Source organism: Amblyomma maculatum, chromosome 1 (assembly GCF_055883805.1).
Source record: "Amblyomma maculatum isolate TAMU_Amacu chromosome 1, ASM5588380v1, whole genome shotgun sequence".
Taxonomy (NCBI): Eukaryota; Metazoa; Arthropoda; class Arachnida; order Ixodida; family Ixodidae; genus Amblyomma; species Amblyomma maculatum.
The window spans coordinates 326,648,561-326,669,081 of NC_139344.1; the positions used below are offsets into that span (position 1 = coordinate 326,648,561).

Sequence of the window (20,521 nt, forward strand, 5' to 3'; positions counted from 1 at the left end):
CTCCAATTAACCCGGTTCCGTGCTAGCTGCATTCACCTGGCCCCTGCGAACTTCTTCATCCGCCCACCTAACTTTCTGTCGCCCCCTGCTGCGCTTTCCTTCCCTTGGAATCCAGTTTGTTACCCTAAGCGACCATCGGTTATCCTCTCTTCGCATTACATGTTCTGCCCATGTCCATTTCTTCTTCTTGATTTCCACTATATGCTATATACCTAATTAGTTTCTTGTTCCTCTACCCTGCAATGCCCTTTTTGCTGAAACAGCAGTTTAGTGCGCACTTCCTGATCCCGCGGTGTTGTAGGTGTTGGCGTAGCAAAAGAGTACATGAGGAAAGGGGATAAAAGAAAAGGAAAGCCAATTAGTACTATGCCTAGTCTGCTTAACAAATTCTAACGGGCATATCTAGTGCAGCGTCATAGATTCGTGATACCCTCTGTGCACAGCAGTGCGAACTAGTGGTGGCATGTGGGGTTTAACGTCATGAAGCAATTAAAGCAGCATTCAACCACCTTTTGACCTTTGTCTCTGTCGAAACTAGCGCCTGTGCTATTCACTGGGTCGTAGATCTTACATTTCCTTCCTGTAAAGTTTTACCACCATAAGCTGCTTTCGTAGACTGTCCCATTACACAAGCACGGTTACTTCCAGCAAGTTCCTCGCTGTACCATACTACCCACCCCAGAAAAAAAATTTGCTGGTATCGCTTGGCTGAAATGACAGCTACAGCCTTTCCAAACTGCACTAGAAGGGCATCCTGGTCATCAGACGGTCACCACCGAAGTCATACCTGGTCATCAGCGAGGAGGCGTGTGATGAGGCGTGCCCAGAAGCCGCTCGGCAGGTAAGACAGCAGCACCAGCCGCTGCACAGCTGGCTGTTCACGGCTTGCAGACAGAATCCGTAGGGTGGTGCACGCACCACCGCCGGACGCTTTTTGCCCGCTCCCAGCGGCCGCGTTTGCACGATTCCCCACCGAGCGCAGGCCCCAGCCCCGAGACCGCACGGGCACCTGCAAGGAGGCCCACTGCTCTGCGGTCATCCGGCCCTTGCCACAAATGCCAGGCACTTTTCTCATTTCTTTCTCTCTCGCTTTACAAAATGTTTTCAGGCTGCAGCAGCAAAGTGAGGATAGCACAGCACATTGTGGAAAGGATAATGATAGGGTAACGTCGAGAAGCAAAGAGAAAAAGGATCTTTTAGAGACCACATTAGTATATTCGTGCTGAAGTCTACCAATGTAGTTGAGTATGAATCCCATTAATTTTTCCTTTTCATTCCATAGAAAACATGCCACTAGAGAACTGCGCTATGTACCACCTAGGTGCCATCAGTGTGTGTGCCTCTTTTGCTCACACCTTTCAGTGTGACAGTGTCTCGTCAACTATGCAAAATTGCCACTACTGATGAGCTCTGCTGCTAACAGCATCGATTATTAGTTCAGTGATGTGGCGCAGATGATTAAGCAGAGAAAGTTTGAGGAGTTATTTGGGTAAGAGACGAGGAGGTGAGGGGTAAGCAGAGTGCAAAAGTAGTGCTATTTTGGCATTGCTGCTTTCTAAAACTGATGCCGTTTTCAACACATATGAAACACAGTGTCCCACCAATTTCTGAGTTCTCACACCACGGCACAGCATAAGCGCACATTCTTGGCATGGAGAAGCTGCCTTGTAGTGTGGTCACACCTGCAGGCAGGGACAAACTTACACGGACGTCCGCTCCGGGCAAGCCGCAGCGAAGAAGCTCCTCCGAGGGCAGCAGGGATGGGATTAGCAGGCTGCGGCCATCCCACGTCAGGGCAACCTCGAACTTGTTCAGCAGGCTCAACAAGTAGCTCCGTGTCTCAGCACTTCTAAACAGGTGCTGCAGGTCCTCTAACCTCATGATGCCTGAAAACATTGCATTCCTCAGACAACATTCTAGAGAACCACACTCATCAGAAGACTGGTGCCTTTCAAGCTGCCACCATTACGTACAAAACTAGGGCAGAGCTCAGCGGTGAATGATAACCAAGCCACTTCTTCATTGTAGCACGGGTTCCATCTTGGCATGCTTAGCACTTTCTTGTGACGATCTTGAATACACCCAGTACGAAAAATGCCTCCAGACTTTTCAAGGACAACAGTTCTCTTCGGTACTCTTTAGTTTCATAAATGAAAAGCTTCAAAAATATAAAAGCTTAGCACTTTTTTCACAGCATTTGTAACAGTGCCACAACCAAGAAGGAAAAATGTAGACTCCTTAAAGCAAACTCGAAGAGACCAAAAAGTATTTCACCTTTTCAAAAGTTCATCTTAACAGAAAGAAGTGCCCCTAAAGAAGATATTTGAGCAAGCTAGGTGTGTACAAATATATGCTGCATGAAAACTTTAACAAGCAATACATAACAGCCTTCCAGAAAGAGAATAATTGCAAATAGTAGTCATTCACTGCATTATCCATAAAGTGAAGTGAAGCTGCGAGCACAGAACCAGCTCATGTTACCTTACTCGAATATGCCATTGGTCTAGGTTTTTTATCTATATCTTTCTCACTGTACCCCACAGAGGCTGTCATTAATTTCCTTCTCTTTTTGCTCCCTATCTTGCTCAGGTTTTCCGCAGTTCTCTGCACTGGTGTGCAGAAACCATTTTGTGGAGGTGTGCTTTCTTGCACGAAAGCATTTTGTATTTTTTTTTCTCTCTCGACAGTACCACATAAACGGCCAGTGAGTACCACAACAAAGCAAGGGTCATAACAATTTGCAGTCTCTCCGAAAGTGCGTTTTAACTGAAGGACATGTAAAACAGTTAGTCTTAAGCAATTTTTTTTTTTTTAATATATATATTGAGTCCTACGAGACACTACCCAATTGCTTGAGTCCTGTATATATTGAGTCCCGAGACATCAACCAATTGCCTCACACTGTTCCCCTTATCCGAGAATTCTTAAGTTAATCTGCAGTAACAATTTCTTCAATCAACCTCACTGCATGCATTTGCAATCATTGTTAGCTAACATTTAATCTACTAATTACCTGCACTGCTGTTGCCTGTAAGCATGCCTGGCACAACAGCAAGCAAGAAAAGCACACATATGAGCCCCGATTAAACTTTTGCTCACAGTAAAGGCTGAAATGATTATTTTTATATTACATATTTTACCATATTTTACTGATTCGCTGACAAGTCTGCCAAAATTGGAGAGGTGTACAACATAGAAGGCAGAAGACTACAGACAGAAAAAAATCAATGCCTTTCAAAGGATAACTCAGAATCTACGTGCCCACAAAACTGTCCGCAACGCTAAAGAAGGTTTCAAGTGACTGGGTTAAAAGTTGATTTGAAGAATAGAAAATGCATGCATCAGCGACTTGAGTTATTTTCATAAATAGAGGTGCTTTGAAGACAGCAGCAACAAGTGTACGACCACTGGGTCTGAAGATATAATCATCACAAGATAAAACACGTTTTCCTTCGACAAAAGCTATATGTAAAATAATTATTTTTAAAGGTAATGAATGAAAGAAAGTGGCTAACAGTGTCACATATCTGAAGCACCTGTTGTTGGCATCAATAATTTTTTCCACTCACAAACTGTAAAAATGTATTCAGTAGAATTGTTCTTTCTCGCACTACAAAATGAGCTCCATGTTGTGTAGATATTCTATATGAACCTATGTTTCCGTACACGTTACACACACTACTTCTCCCTTTTTGGTAGCATACTACTTTTGGCCTTAGCAGCTTTTTTTTTTAATTTGCATGTATTTCATCAGGAAGTATCTTTTTAAATTCCTGTAAGAGCCTGGCAAGGCTTACTATACAGTCGAACCCGGATATATCGAACTCGAAGGGGATCGCGAAATAGTTCGATATATCGATAATTCGATATACAGAAATCGGCTTGGGACAGCACTTACGATGCGAAAAAACGATACCGCATTTGTCGCGTAATCAACTCACTCGCATAATGAACCCACCCTTCACTTTTGCACTCAAGAATTTGGAAAAAAAAAAAAAAAGCGTTAAGGCCAGCTCGCTTACATGCAAGCGATTAAGCGATCTCAGCGACGAGCGGCAGCGACAGAGCAAAAAATTTCCAACTTGTTGGAACTGCGTCCCTCCCGTCGTTCGAGCCACCCCACCGCGGCAGCTCAAAACAAGGTTTCTGTGTCGCCGCGGCAGAAATCGCCAGCGTTTTCGCTTGCATGTGGCACTCTGTTTCGGTCCTTTCATCCACAGCTCATTTCTTGGCAGCGTGCCAAGATGCTGCGCAGCGATAACGTCGGGGCGTGTTTATCTTTTTATAGCTCCTGCGGCGGCGGGGAGCGAACTTGGCAGACTGCCCGTGATGGCTTGATTGGACAAGCCTGGTTCGATTTATCACGCCGCGCTTGGGGCGGGCGTAGTCCACTGCCACAAAATATTGGAAAGCGTGATACAGTAGCTGCAAATGCTGTTTGAAGCGAAAAGTGCTAAAAGCCGGTGTTATGATCGCAGCTGACCGCATGCTTTCGTTAATTCATACATGCAAGAATAAACGACTCCCGCAAAAAAAAAAAAAAAAAGCCGCCGCTTCGTAACGCCATATCTTACGCTACGCCGCGCGTACAGCACAACGATAAAAATAGACGACTCTCGAAAAAAAAAAAAAGATCTGCCGCTAGTTAACTTCCGCAGGCGCCATAGCCACATCAGCCGCTGCACGCAGAGGGTTCGCAACACACGCTGGGGAAAGCGTTCGACGTTCTGTCTGAAAACGGGCTGAGATGGCTTGGCGCATGCACAGCGCGTGCTGCTGCTTACGAAGGCCGGGAAAGAGGAAGGAGAGAGATAGCTCGGCAAAAGAATGTGCACACCCTTGCGCTTCGCTCTATCGCGTTTTCCCCTCTCATTCCTACCGGTTCTCTCTGGTTTATTCACGCGCATAGCTTGCAAACGTCACGTGCTAGCGCGCGGGAAACGACAACCGCAGATGCGCGCGTCTTTGGGGAATGGGCGCGGCACTACCCTAACCGAACTGTCTTGTCCCCTCTCATTCTTTCCGCGCGTGGCTTGAAAACTTCATGCGGCAAACGGCCGAGGGTGATGCGATCGCCTTTGGGAAAGGCACACTTTCCAATGCGTGGTGCGGAGTTCGATATATCGAACAACCGGCGAAATCGAGTTTGATATACGACGCGGCTTTCCTATACTTTTGCATGGGATTTTCAAGGGGATATTTCGTGAGTTCGATATACTCGAAATTCGATATATCCGGGTTCGACTGTATATATATAAAAAAAAAAAAATCGAAAATGGCACACAACACAGACGTGCTTGTTTTGTGTAGCCCAAGACAGTGCAAAAGCTTCATTACATCTACTATATGTAAACACCAGTTACAATACTCACCGTTACGGGCAAAAGGGTTGATCTCACGGACAGTGACGACATGAGCCAGTACATCACAGAGCCATTGTGGATCCAAGAAATACAGGTCCTTGAGCGTGGCATCTTCATAGTGCAGAAGTACGCCTGAGTGGATTAACACATGCGGAACATGTTGCCAACAAGGGTCATGGCATGTGAGAGACAGAAACTTGCTCGAACTAGGGCCATTATTTGTAACGTTTATTTCAATTTCTTTTAGACTCGTCACCGATGTCTATGTTCACCGGGAAGATGCAGCCAGTGACAGAGGACCAAGAGAAATGAAAAAGAAACAAAATGGCACAAAACATGTTGCCTGTTTCTTTTTTTAAAACGACATTAGACAGCTACTGCATAGCTGCGCACATACAGTCTGATGTCAGCAAATTAAAGAAACCAACAAATGACTAAAGCATGTCATGAGACTATGATGCAAGTGAAAACAAGATCTTGCCTTGTGTTGCACGAACAGAGCATTGCAGTATAGAAGACAAAAAAATTGATATTATTATTTTGGCATTTAAAATTGCATAAAGAAAGCCGGTGTGACATCTTGTAGCAAAATCTTACGAAAGGTTATGTACAACCTTCTAATCTTTTGAGCCAAATTTTGCAGCTGGGCGCTATTTTGAGTATTTTGTACCCCTGCAACTGCATTTTAAGCATCATTCGGAGGCCTCAATCAGGGCAATATCTGAGGGGCAAGCTGTGTGGGTTATGTTACGAGCTGCGTGCTCATCAATATTATTCCGGGGTTTGCTCAAGCAATTAATTTAGTGCTTGTTTTTGGTCATCTAAGACAAATAATAGTCCCAGACGTCACATACAGTCACTCGTTTATCTAATCAACATGCACTAAAAAAGTTTTGTGACATTATCGGTGACATTATACCGAGGTCTCTTGTGGCATTACATTATGGTTGAAACCCAGTTTTGGTTTGTTGTGTCTTGCTGTTTTAAAATAACTCCACTCGGAATATTGAAAGGTAGTTTTTTGTGGCTCAAGGAGGGGTTTTGAAGTAATGCGACATATTTATGAACTCAGAATGTTCAAAAAGCTTCCAGTCACCGTCTAAGTACCTAACAACATTCTTTTTTTTCTTTCTGAAATGTTTGCCATTTTTTATAGGCCATCATCTGGTACAATGCTGGCCATGAGGTTAAGCAAACCTAGTTGACAGGTGACTACCGGTGGCTCTCATCTTTGCTCCCATGCGATCGCCATCGGGCTTGCCAATCATAGTTTCCAGAATCGGGATGCATAAATACAGCCGTATCCACAGGTAGAAATGTTTTAGGAAGCCTTCTACAATGTTTCAAACGAAATTGTTGCAAAAACAGGCACCTTGGTCACTAAGTTTTCATTATGCTGAAAAAAAAAATCTGGGCCATGAAATTCAGCTGCGAGTCCGCTGAAAAAGCAAAATGTTTTGGGCTTTAGTGCGCCAGTCTACAAACCTGTGTTTTGAAGTTTATTTTTCTTAAAATGAAGGAGCTGGGATTGAAAGCTGTGGCAATAGCTTATTAAAAAATTAATTAGAACACTTACATGCACACACAGCCATAATGGAGCAACATGAAAATTATATGCTATTGTGAGCAACGCACAAAAGCCCAGTACTGCAGTGCTTGCATCACCAAGGCACACAATATCCTATAAGAATAAATGTAACTGCTTTTTTTGAGTCAATCCCCAAAAGCTTGTCTTTGTGCCTGTAACACTGTCTGGTATTTAGGGGTATGTGGATATTAGAAATTTCTAATACAAATTGAATATGCTCATTATTCGATTCATATTCATATTAAAAAAAACTGATATTCAAAATTTCCGAATACACTGCAGTTTCACTGTTCTGCCTACTTCACCGCAATGCTTGCCTGCATGGACTGTGTAATGAAGCATCCTCTCAAAATACTTGACAAAAGCAAGAAAAAAACATCTTTGTACATTTAATTTCATCTCGGATGTTGACAACCATCGTTAAACGGTTCATCAGATAAAATTAATGTGAAGGAAATGGTTCTTGGCAGTCTTTTTTTCAGGCTCATTCGATAATCCGAGCTTTCGGTTACTTCAGATATTTTTTTTCCGGTCCCTTGAAGGCCAGATTAACGACAGTTTAGTGTATTCAGCAATGATATCCCAGCTCCATCCAGTATCATATGGGTCCTTCCTGTACAAAAAAACGGTACATATAGAATCCCATACAAAACTTATACTGGATTTTTTAGTAGGGTATTTACACTTCTGGGCAATTCTAGTTTAATATTATTTGCAAATATCATATGAATTCTGAAATAAGATGAAAAAATGCTTGCTTTTTTATTATTCTTTTAGTTGAGCAGATATTCAATATTTGAAGGCATTTTATCCCCATATTCGTGCTCGATACATATTTGAAACTTTCGATATTTGCACACCCCTACTAATAGTACATATTCAATATGGGTTGATCTGGGCTGAAAAGGCGGTAAACCTTCACATAAAAAAAAAAAAAAAATTAAAAGAGGGCATCTCCTGGCTTCCACAAACCCGTGCTTTGACATCGATTTAACACAAGCTACTAGCCTGATCGTGCGAACAACTTTTCTATTTGCTTGAGTCACTCAACAGAGCATGTTCGACTTGTTTTCCATGAGCAGTCATTGCAGGGACAACCTCTGTGTCACACCCACCGTTATCATGAAGAAATGAAGTGGCCTGATTGAGCTCAGCCATGTCTCTAAAGCAGCAGTCGAACCTCTGCTGTAACTCGTGCATAACCAACATCCTGCAAGGAAAAGTATAAAAGAGCCTAAGAAATAGGTCAAATCAGTGAGAGATTATCAATCATTTTGGCTCTAAGGTAACTAATTAGAAAGCAGAAGAAAAAATAATCACGCACCACCAATGAGATCCGAACACAAGACCTCTGTTAAATCATGAAAGATGCTCTACGAACTGAGCTATGAATGCGGCTATCCTTGTGGGCGTTTTTATTACGTGTAACAGCCTAGCCTTCAGTGTTCACAAGCGCCATTTTTGTCCACTGAGGCAGACACAGAGTGACCTGTAACACCATGAGTGTCACATGAAACACGATCGAACGGGGTGACTAGCGACTGTACCCTTTTATGAAAACTATGGCATTAAGATTGCCAGAAATGATGTTCATATTGTTACGGTACGCAGTGAAAGAGACGATGACGAAGAGCTGGGCTAGTAGAGAAAGACGACGCTGCAGCTACGTCTGGTTCTCCTGTGAGTGTGTCCCTCACGGTGAACTGTTGCAGCTACGACGTACCATCGCCTCCTAATATCTCGACGTGCCCCGTAACATCTTGGTGGAGGTGCTGGGTAGACACCAATACCACAAGCTGGATCTCCGTAGTGGCCGTCAACTTGGTGCTAGCACTATGCAGTCCGACGCAGCTACCTCCACAGCGGCACAGCCAGCGCCCACTGTCGTCGTTGCGCAGCCTCGTGATCCGGGAACCTTTTGCGGCACCGATGACATCGACGTCGAAGACTGGCTCGCTATGTACGAGCGAGTCAGTAAGCACAACCGATGGGACGCAACGTTGATGCTTGCAAATGTTATTTTCTACCTGGCTGGTACGGCGCGCGTCTGGTTCAAGACGCACGAAGAAGATCTAACATCCTGGGACGTGTGCAAAGAGAAGCTTCGGGATCTCTTTGGCAAGCCAATCGGACGCAAGCTCGGCGCTAAAAAGGACCTGGCATCGCGAGCACAGTCGTCGACTGAATCATATCTGTCGTACATACAAGACGTACTAGCTCTATGCCGCAAAGTGAACAGCGCCATGCCCGAGTGTGACAAGGTGGGTCACATCTTAAAGGGCATTGCTGACGACGCTTTCAACCTTCTATTTTGCAAAGATTGTACTACGGTCGACTTCGTCCTCGAGGTATGCCGGCGGTTTGAGCAAGCTAAACATCGTCGTATTGCTCCCCGCTTCGACCGCTTGCCAAACACAGTTGCTACGTCTTCGTGCGAAGATCTGCCAACACTGCAGCAGCCGTCCCATGAGCCAAACTTGACCAGGATCGTTCGCAGAGAGCTGGAGGCAATGGCCCCCGTCGCATTCACACCTCAGCCGGCGGATGCTACTATAGCACTGATCCAAGCTGTCGTTCGCCAAGAATTCGCGAACGTGGGCCTTAATGCGAGCGTAAGCCACAGCTCTGGTCAGCCGTCCGCACAGCCATCTGTCCAGCCCACCGTTCCGGTGGTAGCTGCTGCGGCTCCGACTGCACCCTTCCCGACGCGATACCCCGGATCTACCCGACGCTACCACAACCCAGAAGAATGGCGGACCATCGACAACCGACCCATCTGCTTCAACTGCTCGCGTGCCGGCCACATTTCTCGCCATTGCCGCAGCCGTTGGGTTCCGCCACCTTGACCTCGCTACTATCATGATCGCAACACCGCCTACGGATCACACCCAACCTCTCTCCGTGATATGCCCTCTCGTGACTTTAACCCGCCATTCCCGCGCATGTCCAGCCGATCGCCGTCTCCCCAGACCCGCCGTTCCCGCTCGCCCCTACCTCACCGTTCCTCGTCCCCTCACTTCTCTGGCCCGCTCCCGGAAAACTGATCAATGCAGCTCCCGGAGGTGAAGCTGCATTGACGACCCGGCCCGAAAATCCTCTGCTGACCCTCGCTCATCGCCGCAATCTTCTAGATATCTGTGTAGATGGTGTGCCTGTTACCGCCCTCATTGACACTGGTGCCCAAGCAAAAAAATGGAGCCAAGCATCAATTAAAAAAAAGAAAAAAAAAAAGAAAAGAAAAGGTTTCTTCTCCTTCTTTTTTTTTTTAAAATTGATAATGATGATGTGAATTTCTTAAACAGACACTAAGGACAAACTGAGGTCAGCCTGTATCAAATGATTACCCTGTTCCAATGACAAAAAATGGCTAATTTCACTGAAAACCGAATTTTTAAATGATTGAGAAGGTCAGAAAATGAAATACATCCCTGATTGTTTTTGCAAACAAATTGCGGTGGTGTCAGGACCAGATGCGTTAGGTTGTCTAACATGGGCCTATGAAACTAGGCCACATTATGATTCAGTTCAAATGAAGCCCTCTTTGGACTTGACGGGATGAGATGGAATTTGATTTGAGTAGCAGGGACAAAGCTGCGGAGTGAAATTAGGACGTGAAGGCGGAAACACTGACTACTTTTTTATTCCACCCACTCATACACTGCAATCTACCCTTGATTCACTCTAATACAACTTAATTCAATCTAATCCAACAACTTGCCCCATCTAATCCAACTTGCGCCACCACAATTGACCCTTGGTCCACCATATTACAATATAATCCACCCTGTCCCACCATATTCTATCCTAGCCCAAATTAATTCACTTTCTATCCACTACAATCCAACTTAATCTACCAAATTGCAACTTAATGCAATTTATACCACTCTCAATCCACCCAATTCCAACTTCATCATATGTAATCTATTCATAACACACCGTACACACCAGAATCCACCACAATCTGACTTCATCCACTTTAAAGCAAAGAAATACACCTTTAATCCGATGCAATCCACTCTTAATTAGTCCAACATAGTCCATCATAATCCACTCCTAGTCCAATATTATCCCCCCTAAATTAAAGTAATCTAACAGCCTGGGTTTCCTATACACCACACTCATTCATCCATACCTCTCCCCACAATGCAACATCTGGTACACTGCCATCTTCCTCGTACTGTGCCCTCTTGATGACATCTATTTCTTGCCCTCCCTTGGTCGTGACGGATGCTGGGTTTTTTAGTAATGGTACTATAATGCTTTTGCCTACAAATTTTTCCATTTTAATGCAGTTTTCTCAGTAATAAATCAGTATCTTGCTTTTAAACAAACATTAGCATAGTCGTGAGGAGAAATATAATCGATTTTTACTGAGAATAAAAAATTGGGGAGTTCTATACAAGGCCTCCTCAAAACACTTAATCAAAAAATGAAGCAGTAAATAACCTGGCAGACAGATGGCTAGATGATAAAAGGTTTACTAAAGCATCCAACACATCCTACTCTTACACTGAAGCAGTACCACTACTTGTAATGTAATAAATATTTCATACACTTCTGTGCAAGCAGAGTTGCACATTTATTGTTTTGTTTTTTGACAACATTACGATTAGCACACTACAAGGCGAATAGCACCACCCAAGGCTTGGGTAACACCAGTCTGACGCTTCAGTTAAACAGCATGTGGCCATACGCACCGATACTGTTCAGCATGCAGGACCGGTTCCTTCCCCTGCAGTCGCCGCTCGAGAGCCAGGCTGCCAACAACATCTTCCAGGGCCAAATAAGTGGCTGGAATGCGCTGCTCCAGGAGCCGTTCTTTGCTGCCTGCACCAATGTCAATCGTGCATGCAAAAACCACCTGTGAGCCCACGAATGCAGCTCTGCAGAAACAGCACATGTACAGTCTTTGCCAAAAGTAACTGAACAGCCCTGCTGACCGGAAGAGCAGGCTTGCAGCCAAGCAGCAGCGTGGCGATCAGCACCGGTGGTCATTGCTTTCCGGCTACTAGTGTAAAGTAAAACTGCTCCTTCACTTCCTTTCTTGGGATGATAAAATGTAAGTGGGTAAGATGTGCGCCGTCCTACTTCATACCATCGGAGCACTGTGCTACTGAGAGAGGGCGCTACGCACAGCAAAACTTACTGAATGCTCATCTTTAGCTGGTGCTGTAAACCTGCGCTCCTTGTTACAGTACCTTGATCAATGATGTTACCTACATACCTGGGATGTTTAATATCAGTACACAGCTCCCATAGATGTAAAAATTTGAAAAATAGATGGTTTTCTCTCATTTGGAGCATCAGCAAAGTAAGAGGGGGTATGGATCTCTAAAACACAATGTGGTATCTCCCGCGATTCCTATTTTGCGGTTGTGATGCTTTATTGAGTTGCAGAAAGGAAAACGAAAGAGGCATTATTCCCTTCTTTTTAAAATCCGGCTTTTGCTACATATGTAATGCGAGATGTAAATGCACCTTAACATGTGATCCTTCAAGAAATACTGAGTATTGCAAAGGGTGCCTATGAATAAATTGTTTTTCTAGTGCACTGAATCTTCCATTGAACTCTCACCATGTTGGGGACAGGGACTTCAGCAAAAGCTGAGGTTCCGATGGTGATCTTGCGTCGCCTTTGAAGGTTGCATTCAGAAATTTATTTAATTATCGAGTTACTATTGGCACAAGGGCACTAAACTACAAATCAAGTGGCTAGGTAATAAGCGAGTGCAGCAAAAATAGTTTGCAGTCCTAATGCTGCGTGTCCTACTTTCTGTTCATATACAAAACATTTTGCTAAAGGGTTCAAAACATGGCTTTCTTGTAAAGAAATGGCTTCACTTATTGTGAAAATGAGTTATGTGTGTGCGAGCTGTGAGAGTGACACTGTTTCACGCAGTTCACTTATGAAAGAGAGCAAGAGAGCATGCTTATGTCAGCGAAGGTAATCATCGTGCCGCCTCTCAGCCCAGTGCCTGCTCCGCCATCCGGCAGGGCTGCTCGATCACTTTTGACAAAGGAGGTACCTACTATGCCATACAAATCATGACATAATGACCCGCCCTACCCAGGTAAATGTGCCTTAAAACAACAAGTTGCCGCAAAAAAATGTGCGCAAAGATTGTGCACCAAAGTCATTGAAGTCTTTTAAAGCATAGCCGAAAGCAGACACACCAGAATTTTGGCGGTGTGTTTTTACTTTTGGAAGAGTGAGCAAGACAATAATGTACATAAGTCAAGACGTGGAATCCATCTATGCAGCTAAATAATATAAATGGATTTTTTCTCAAACAGTTTCGATTTCGGTTTCAAAACGATACCTGTGGCATCACAGACGAACTGATGTCGCGTGAGTCATAAAAGAGCTGCGATACAATCACTGCTTATTCGTTTTTTGTGATTCCATCTCATGAGGATGCTTGTACAAGAGTTGGTGCAAATTAAAATGAACAAAGCATTGACCATACTGCAGTTTCTGAATACCTTACGTCATCATCTGTGATGCCACAACCGTCATTCGGCAGTTGAAACCAAGACCCTATGAAAGAAAAAAATTCAATTATAGATTATTTAACACTGTTTCATGCCATTCATGTTTTGTAATGCTTTGCACATCATTCCATAGCACACACAAATAAAATTTGGTGTCTTCAATACCTGTTACTAAATTGAAAAGTTACAAGCTTTTCTTTTTTAAAGTATCTATCTTTCGATACCAATCCTGATTTTTTTTCTGCACACCAATGGCATTGGCAGTGCGTAGAGCTTTAGGAGCCTTAACGCTGTCGCATTAGAACTGTTTTTTTTTCCTTGACTTTCCATGTTGAAAGTAGGCAGTTGTATAAGAAATTTGATTAAAATAACGAAGTCTGACAACATATTGCCTTCCAAAGAATGTAATAACTGCAAACAATGACTACATCTACTAAGTAGGAAAAGAGGGCATGTTTTGGCTGCATAGCTTTCGCACCATCAACAGGAAGAGCTTTCATGAAATATACACCAGCACAACACAAACTTGCAAGCTGTTTGTTACGACTAGCTCTCATCGTCATATGCTAGACAAAAGGAGTTGCTCTTCAGTGCTCGATATCTTTTGTTGTTCCAGTTCTTATTAAGCACCAGTGGCTTGTGAAATAATCTTAATTTACCGCAGAGGTCTTAGCAGATTGTTAATCCCAGTACAAGAAGAAAGTGAACAACATATTCTGGGGGAAAAAAAGAAAAAAAAGTTTTCGCACCATCTTGGCACTGCATTTTCCCTGCCTGTACGGTACTGTCTTTGTGCATGCGGCTGATATTCTTTTTCACCATGATCAACTTAATTTTCCGCTTGCATAGAAAATATTTTGTTTTGGATTCTTTCCCATTAAAAAGTAGCTTGCTATAATCATACAGTCTCAGTATTTGCACTCAGCCTCTTATCAGTGTTACTTTTTAAACCGGGTTTGCGTCAACTAAGTTTCGTCACCGTTATGTTAGGAAGCTCAGGGACCCACCTGGGCAACGCATGTCGAAGGCCACGTCGTAGATGAGCTGGCAGAGGTGTCGGATGTTGTGGTGCGTGCGGCAGCTGACCTCCACCGAGTCGAGCACACGTGGGAGGCCGCACTTGTCCGCGTCCACCACGCCCAGGAAGCGGCTGCGGATCAGTGACTGCAGCTCCTCCGCGTAGCCATCGGGCAGGCACTCTTTCACCAGGTCCTGGTGAGTGCCCACGACCAGCACAGGGGCATTGGGAGCACGGGCCTGCCATGCGGTACGCGCGAGTTGCTGCATAAGCACTTGCTGGCTCACTTTCGCACGCGCAGTTTCATTCCAGCAACAGTTCTCCTATCGGAGCTCGCTGGTTCAGCCTGGCTTTCAGAGCGACGACATGAGAGAGGTGATCGGGCAAGCAAAAAGCATGTAAAGCTTATACACTATTTTACAAAGGGGTGCTGGGCTGCTCTCGTAGCACAGGCAAGAGTTGACGACTGCCCCCCTTAGCAGACCAGTCAAACAGGTTTCTAAGAGGGTCGTGAAATGGTCTAGTATATCCTTAAGCATCAAATCCACGAGGTGATTGCCCTCAAAGCCTGTACTGCAGCTGCAAATGGGGCTATCAACAATGCAGTGTCATTCCACTTGCATATGCTATACACACTTGCATTCGGCGAAGAACTTGTCCTCTCTGGACTGTCAAAAACCAATTTCACTGCTGCTTCGATTGCGCTAGCATAAAGTGCTCATGACAGTTTAATGAACAATATGGTAGTTTATTGCAAAGTTCTATTAGGCTGTCCTAATCAAGATTTTTTTTTTTTGTCGTTAGCTTTCCTACGTCTTTTTCAGCAACAGGACAGGACCCAAATGAGCAATTAGAATAATGGCCTCCTATTGATATTAAAACTTAGGGACTGCACACAGGAAATTAAAAGGGCACCGAAGACAAACTGAAGTTAGCCTGTATCATTAGATTAACATGCTATATAATGACAAAGAGACTATATGCCCATATGCATTGAAAATGCATCTTGTGTGTGCCAGAAGAGGCAAAGAAGTGAAATACAGGTATCTCCACTGCCAGCTGCTTTCACAAGCAAACTGTAACGACCTTGAAATTTCCCGTCAGCTGGACTGCAGAGCTTTGAGGCTAGGTTGCCACACCACCATTCACAAGTTTTAATTAAGCAATGAGCTTAAATAATAAAAGTTCTATACAAAGTTCTTTCGTTTCTCAGCCACAAAGAGCCAAACAATTGGTTACTACCAAGTACGAAAATTGGACAGAGTTGCCCTGCTGAGGACAACTCCATTAAGCCACTCCCTAGATCCGACTATGCTGATGTTTGTCCACTGTCAACAACCAACAGATGAACAGATGTCCTTACTGGAAAAGACGAGTTGCCATCATTCCAAATTGCATGCAAAATTGCAAATTGCAAAAGTCGGTGTCAATGTGCGAATTTTACTTGCAATGTGAGCCAGTAACGGCACCACCACCTGCATTTCGTTTTATGGCCTTTTCAGACCTTCAGCAGCTCTGTTTTCGTTGAACGTGGTCTCCGTGATTAGGACGCGGTACCCTATCAGTACAAGCCAACATCCTGTTCCTGGCGCTCCCCTCTGTCTTGTCGATGATGCATCTAGCATTGCAGTCGGCGCAGTACTTGAGCAGCATGTCTCTAGCTGGCAGCCTCTCAGTTTTTTTCTCACAAAAGTTAAAGCCACCAGAGGCTAAATACAGCACCTTCGGTCGAGCACTCCTCGCCATCAAGCATTTCCGCCACTTCCTGGAGGATCGGAAATTTCACGTCGTCACCATAAGCCCTTCTGAAAGCCCTTGACGTTTGCCTTCCAACGGAATTACAGCACCTACACTGAACGCGATATTCGCCAACTGTCCTTTATCTCAGAGTTTACAGTGAATCTCCGTCACGTCCACGGACCGGAAAATGTTGCTGCTGATGCACTTTCCCGTGGCGGTGCCATGACGTCCGACTCACCAGTGGACATGGAGGAGTTAGCAGCCGCACAGCGCAACGACCCACAGCTGCGACCCACAGTTCCTCATCCACGTCCCTGTCCTTCGCTGAATGTCCGCTGCCGTTTTCCTCCATGTTGATTATGTGCGAGACATCACTGGTATTCCGCGTCCCTACGTACCTTTGGCTTTCCATCGTGCCATATTTGACAAATTGCACCATATGAGCCACCCTGGTATTCATGCCACACAGAAGCTGGTTACACCGCGCTTCCTTTGGCCGAGCATGAATGGCAATGTCAGTCGCTGGGCATGAACCTGCCTTCCATGTCAGCATGTGAAAGTTCAACCGACAGCCTCCGACAGCCTTTTTTCGATGGAGTTGAAAAGCAAGGTACTGGAGTGCTGTGCAATGTCAGTGCGCACTAAAAAAACCCCAGGTGGTCAAAATTTCAATTTGAAAGCCACGCTTTCAAATTGTAGCTTCTGTTGCAGCAGCCTTTTACTGGAATACAGCATCAAACACAGCAGGCTCTGAGGCTACTCTCTGGATACTGCAAAGCTTCAAATGAAGACTACTTGCCTGGATGTTGATCAGCCACTGGTGGATGCCCTGGACACCTCGCTCGCCATCTGTTATTCGCCACACCACCAAGTACAGGGACCGCTTGGACAGAAAGTACTGGTGTGTGGCATAGTATTCCCTCTGCAACAGCCACAGTGACTGTCCTCAGCTTCTCTTCCACATCTTCCTAGATAACGTCCGAGCAGCCACCACACAATATGGCTAATGTTAGTCATCAAACTCAAATGCATGATATAAAATAAAAATTGCAATTATTCCACAGTTACCTCAGTCAGTGGCTTTCTTCATCATCCTAATTTGACAGTACTTAACTACAGCAAATTGTAATACATAGGTATTTGCATCCCTTTCTTCATTTTGCCAATAGCACTCATTCTGTAACGTCCACTTCTTTGTACTGTTAAGGTGAACTTGGCTTTCTCCTCTAGAGACAACCATTTATCCTATGAATCTATGGAGTGCCTGTACTGTGTCTCCTTTTCTTTATCCCGTTAAGCTTTCTTTATCATGTAAGGGAGGCCTTATTTGCAGTTTCGACTATCAAGACTCCTACTATAAAATAATAATAATAAAAAAAAAAACAATCAATAAAAGCTATGATGCAAGAAAAAAAAAAAAGCTGTGCTCAGTTTTCCTATTATTTCATAATACAGTTTTTAGAGTGCCCTCAGGATGAATGGGCAGCTATAAAGAAAAAAAAAATAACTGACAAATGTTTACAGTTTGCTGCATTATGTCATACCTCTCCTCCTTCCTCCTTTCCCATTCCCTTACCCATCTCTTTGCAAATGTCTACGCCAACAGATCAGGGGATTGGCACCAGCAATAGCTGTGGCTACAAAACATCAGAGTGCTTTTGAAGTCTTGCACACAAGTCACAACCTACTTGGCCACCGAAATCCCAGGTGCGAAACGTGACTGGACCGTGTCTTCCCTTGAGCTGCCAGTCACACAGATCAACACCCACTGTGGACAGCATCACCCCTCGGGGTGTCTTCAGACCGAGGCTCCGATGGCCCACACGCTTGCCCCAATGCTCGGGAGGCCTCTTACGGTAGGAGCCAGTGCCTTCCTGTCGCAGTTGTTCCAGCAGCGATGTCTTGCCAATACCTTGCACACCCACTATCATCAGCTTCATCCGAGCATACGGCCGTGCACTGCATGTTCGATATATATGGGACACTTCAGTCATGAATATTGAATTCACAAATCAAATATCTAAGGCACAGAACAAGTCGACTAAGCATATTGTTCAATGTCCATTGAACCACACAAGTATTGTCCAATTCCTCTCGACAATGCCAATGTGACTCCTTGTGCCGCCAGTCGCCCTTTCCGCTCGTAGCCTTTATTACCAAACTGGACCTAGCAAGCACACCATACATTCTGGGCCTTTTTTAATAAGTTCAAGCACAAGCCACCCACACACAGAATTCATTTCAAGTAAACAGAAACAAAGAAATGCTACAGAAACTGCCCATATCCAACAGAAGTCATCGCAAAAGCCATTACAATGACCAGCCCCATCCCTTGAGCCAGCAAAAGGAATGCTATGGCAATATCTATTTGCTTATTTATTCACATGAAAATCTCATTACTTCGACCAAATTTATTTTGGAAATCATGCCGTGCTACCATATCTGCTAGACTGCTTCAGTGGAAAAATGAAATAACGAAATTTTGTGTTCTTACATGCATGAATAAATGCTATCATGAGCCTTACTTCAAGGAAAACTTCAGGTGTCGGCGTTCGTCAGGTAATTGGACATCATTTAGTTCGGTTAGAGTGCAATGCACCCTGCACCGCAGCACAAAGTTTTTCTGTAATACTGTGAGGTGCATCTTATTAACAAATACAATCAACAAAATAAAAACTTTAAGCTTATAACGACACAAATTCCTTATATTCAGATGCAACATGCACAACAGAACTTAACCAAATTAAAAATAAAAAAAGGTGGCAAACATTTACGCTATGCTCTATACTGCAAAAACATAGACAATTGCTACACTAACGACTCCCATCTCATTTACCGCATTACATGGCCAACGCAGTGCCCTTCCCCACCAGGCTGCAAGTTCTCACCCTTTGCACCGCCTTTGCCCGGCAGTGCTTCCCTCTTGCTTGAGCCCCGCCATGCAGGGGTGCTCTATCTATACCCTGCTTTGTCATACTTGAGAGTTTCAGTTTACCGTAATCCGCGATCAGCCACCGTGACCCTCTACTGCTCGTTGGTGGGGCGTGTAAGCTGATTGGTCCTGACGCGGCAGGTCTATGTGCCGACATCCAGTATGTGGCGCCATCTATCAGCGTCAGGGGGATCTGGGCATGTGCAGTGGAATGGGCGGTGGCGGATCACGGTAGCGGATCGTAGCTCACGGTAAACTAAAACTCTCTACTTTTTTAGTATCCCAACTATCACTATCCCCCTTCTTCCTCTCCCACTCACACTCTCTGCACTCCACCTACCTAACCCCTTTCTGTGTAGACTCTGAGGTCAAAGCTGCAATTCTGGGGTTTTTTGCCAGTTACATTCATCGTCATAAAAATTTGAAGCGACATTATCCGAACACGTACCCACACGGAACACTAAAAAAACCACCGATAATAACTGATATCCAATTGGGGATGCTGCACTCTCATCAATGGTACGGAAGAAGGGAAGCCGGCACTCACTCCTGAAGGATGGACTTGAGATAGCCCACCAAGTCAGTGGTGCGATAGCGGTTTGAGCGCACCATGGAGGCCAGTGGCTCATGTAGGTTGCAACCACGCAGGTTCAGGTTCCACAGCTTGGACAAAAGGCCGAGCTGAGGCGGCAGCTCCATGATGCCTGGATTTCCACTCAGGTTGAGCACCGACAGAGAGCTGAGCTCCGAGAGGGATGCAGGCACGTCACTCAACTGGTTGTTGCTCACATCCAGCATAGACAGGTTTGGAAACAGCGGAACCTCCTGCATGGCGTATTGGATACTGACAGCTCAGCTATCTGCTCATTCCCAAAACCATTCTATGGCTGTAGAATTAAATGCGAACAAAATCACATTTGAATATAAATGAGCAAACTTAAGGCATGCTTTACTTGCACATTGTAAAGATTTTCTTCCTGCAAGCACAGTGAGAAAACTGTTAGGAATACCGAAACCGTCCCTTGCTAGCGTTCATAAATGTAAAAAATGCTGTTAGCTATTTAAACCAGAGAGCTATTTGCTCGACGTTTAGTTACTGCTTACATCACAGAGAATCCACCCTCACGCAAAGGCATGCCACACCAAATGACAGCAACCACGACCCTGTGCATATCTCAGGAAGCTTAAGGTTTGCTTATTGACCACCTGTTGTGTTAAAATTTGTAGCAGCTTGTTGAAACGGGCCATTACTGATAAATTACCACGTTATAATGATAAAGACATTCACTGAAAACACAGCTACAGAGTTACAGGCTAGAAAAGGTAAAAAAAATGAAATACAGTTAAACTTCGATCTAACGAACCTCAATGTAATAAATTTTTAAATT

At 44.5% G+C, this 20,521-nt stretch overlaps 1 protein-coding gene across 2 annotated transcripts in view; it reads right to left on the bottom strand.

The window, feature by feature from the left end:
- Positions 1-20,521, bottom strand: part of Lrrk (Leucine-rich repeat kinase) — an 89,614-nt gene that overhangs the window by 32,293 nt on the left and 36,800 nt on the right. The window contains exons 13-21 of one of the 2 annotated variants that reach the window (XM_084586940.1): positions 19,681-19,958; positions 17,890-18,160; positions 17,001-17,123; positions 14,451-14,700; positions 11,649-11,778; positions 8,067-8,161; positions 5,373-5,495; positions 1,705-1,886; positions 788-1,009 (exon numbers count right to left, since the gene is read on the bottom strand). In XM_084586940.1, coding sequence (XP_084443066.1) covers positions 788-1,009; positions 1,705-1,886; positions 5,373-5,495; positions 8,067-8,161; positions 11,649-11,778; positions 14,451-14,700; positions 17,001-17,123; positions 17,890-18,160; positions 19,681-19,958 — 1,674 coding nt within the window. Of the gene's footprint in view, positions 1-787; positions 1,025-1,704; positions 1,887-5,372; positions 5,496-8,066; positions 8,162-11,648; positions 11,779-14,450; positions 14,701-17,000; positions 17,124-17,889; positions 18,161-19,680; positions 19,959-20,521 lie in introns of both variants that reach the window. The other variant, XM_084586932.1, reaches the window with a different exon arrangement.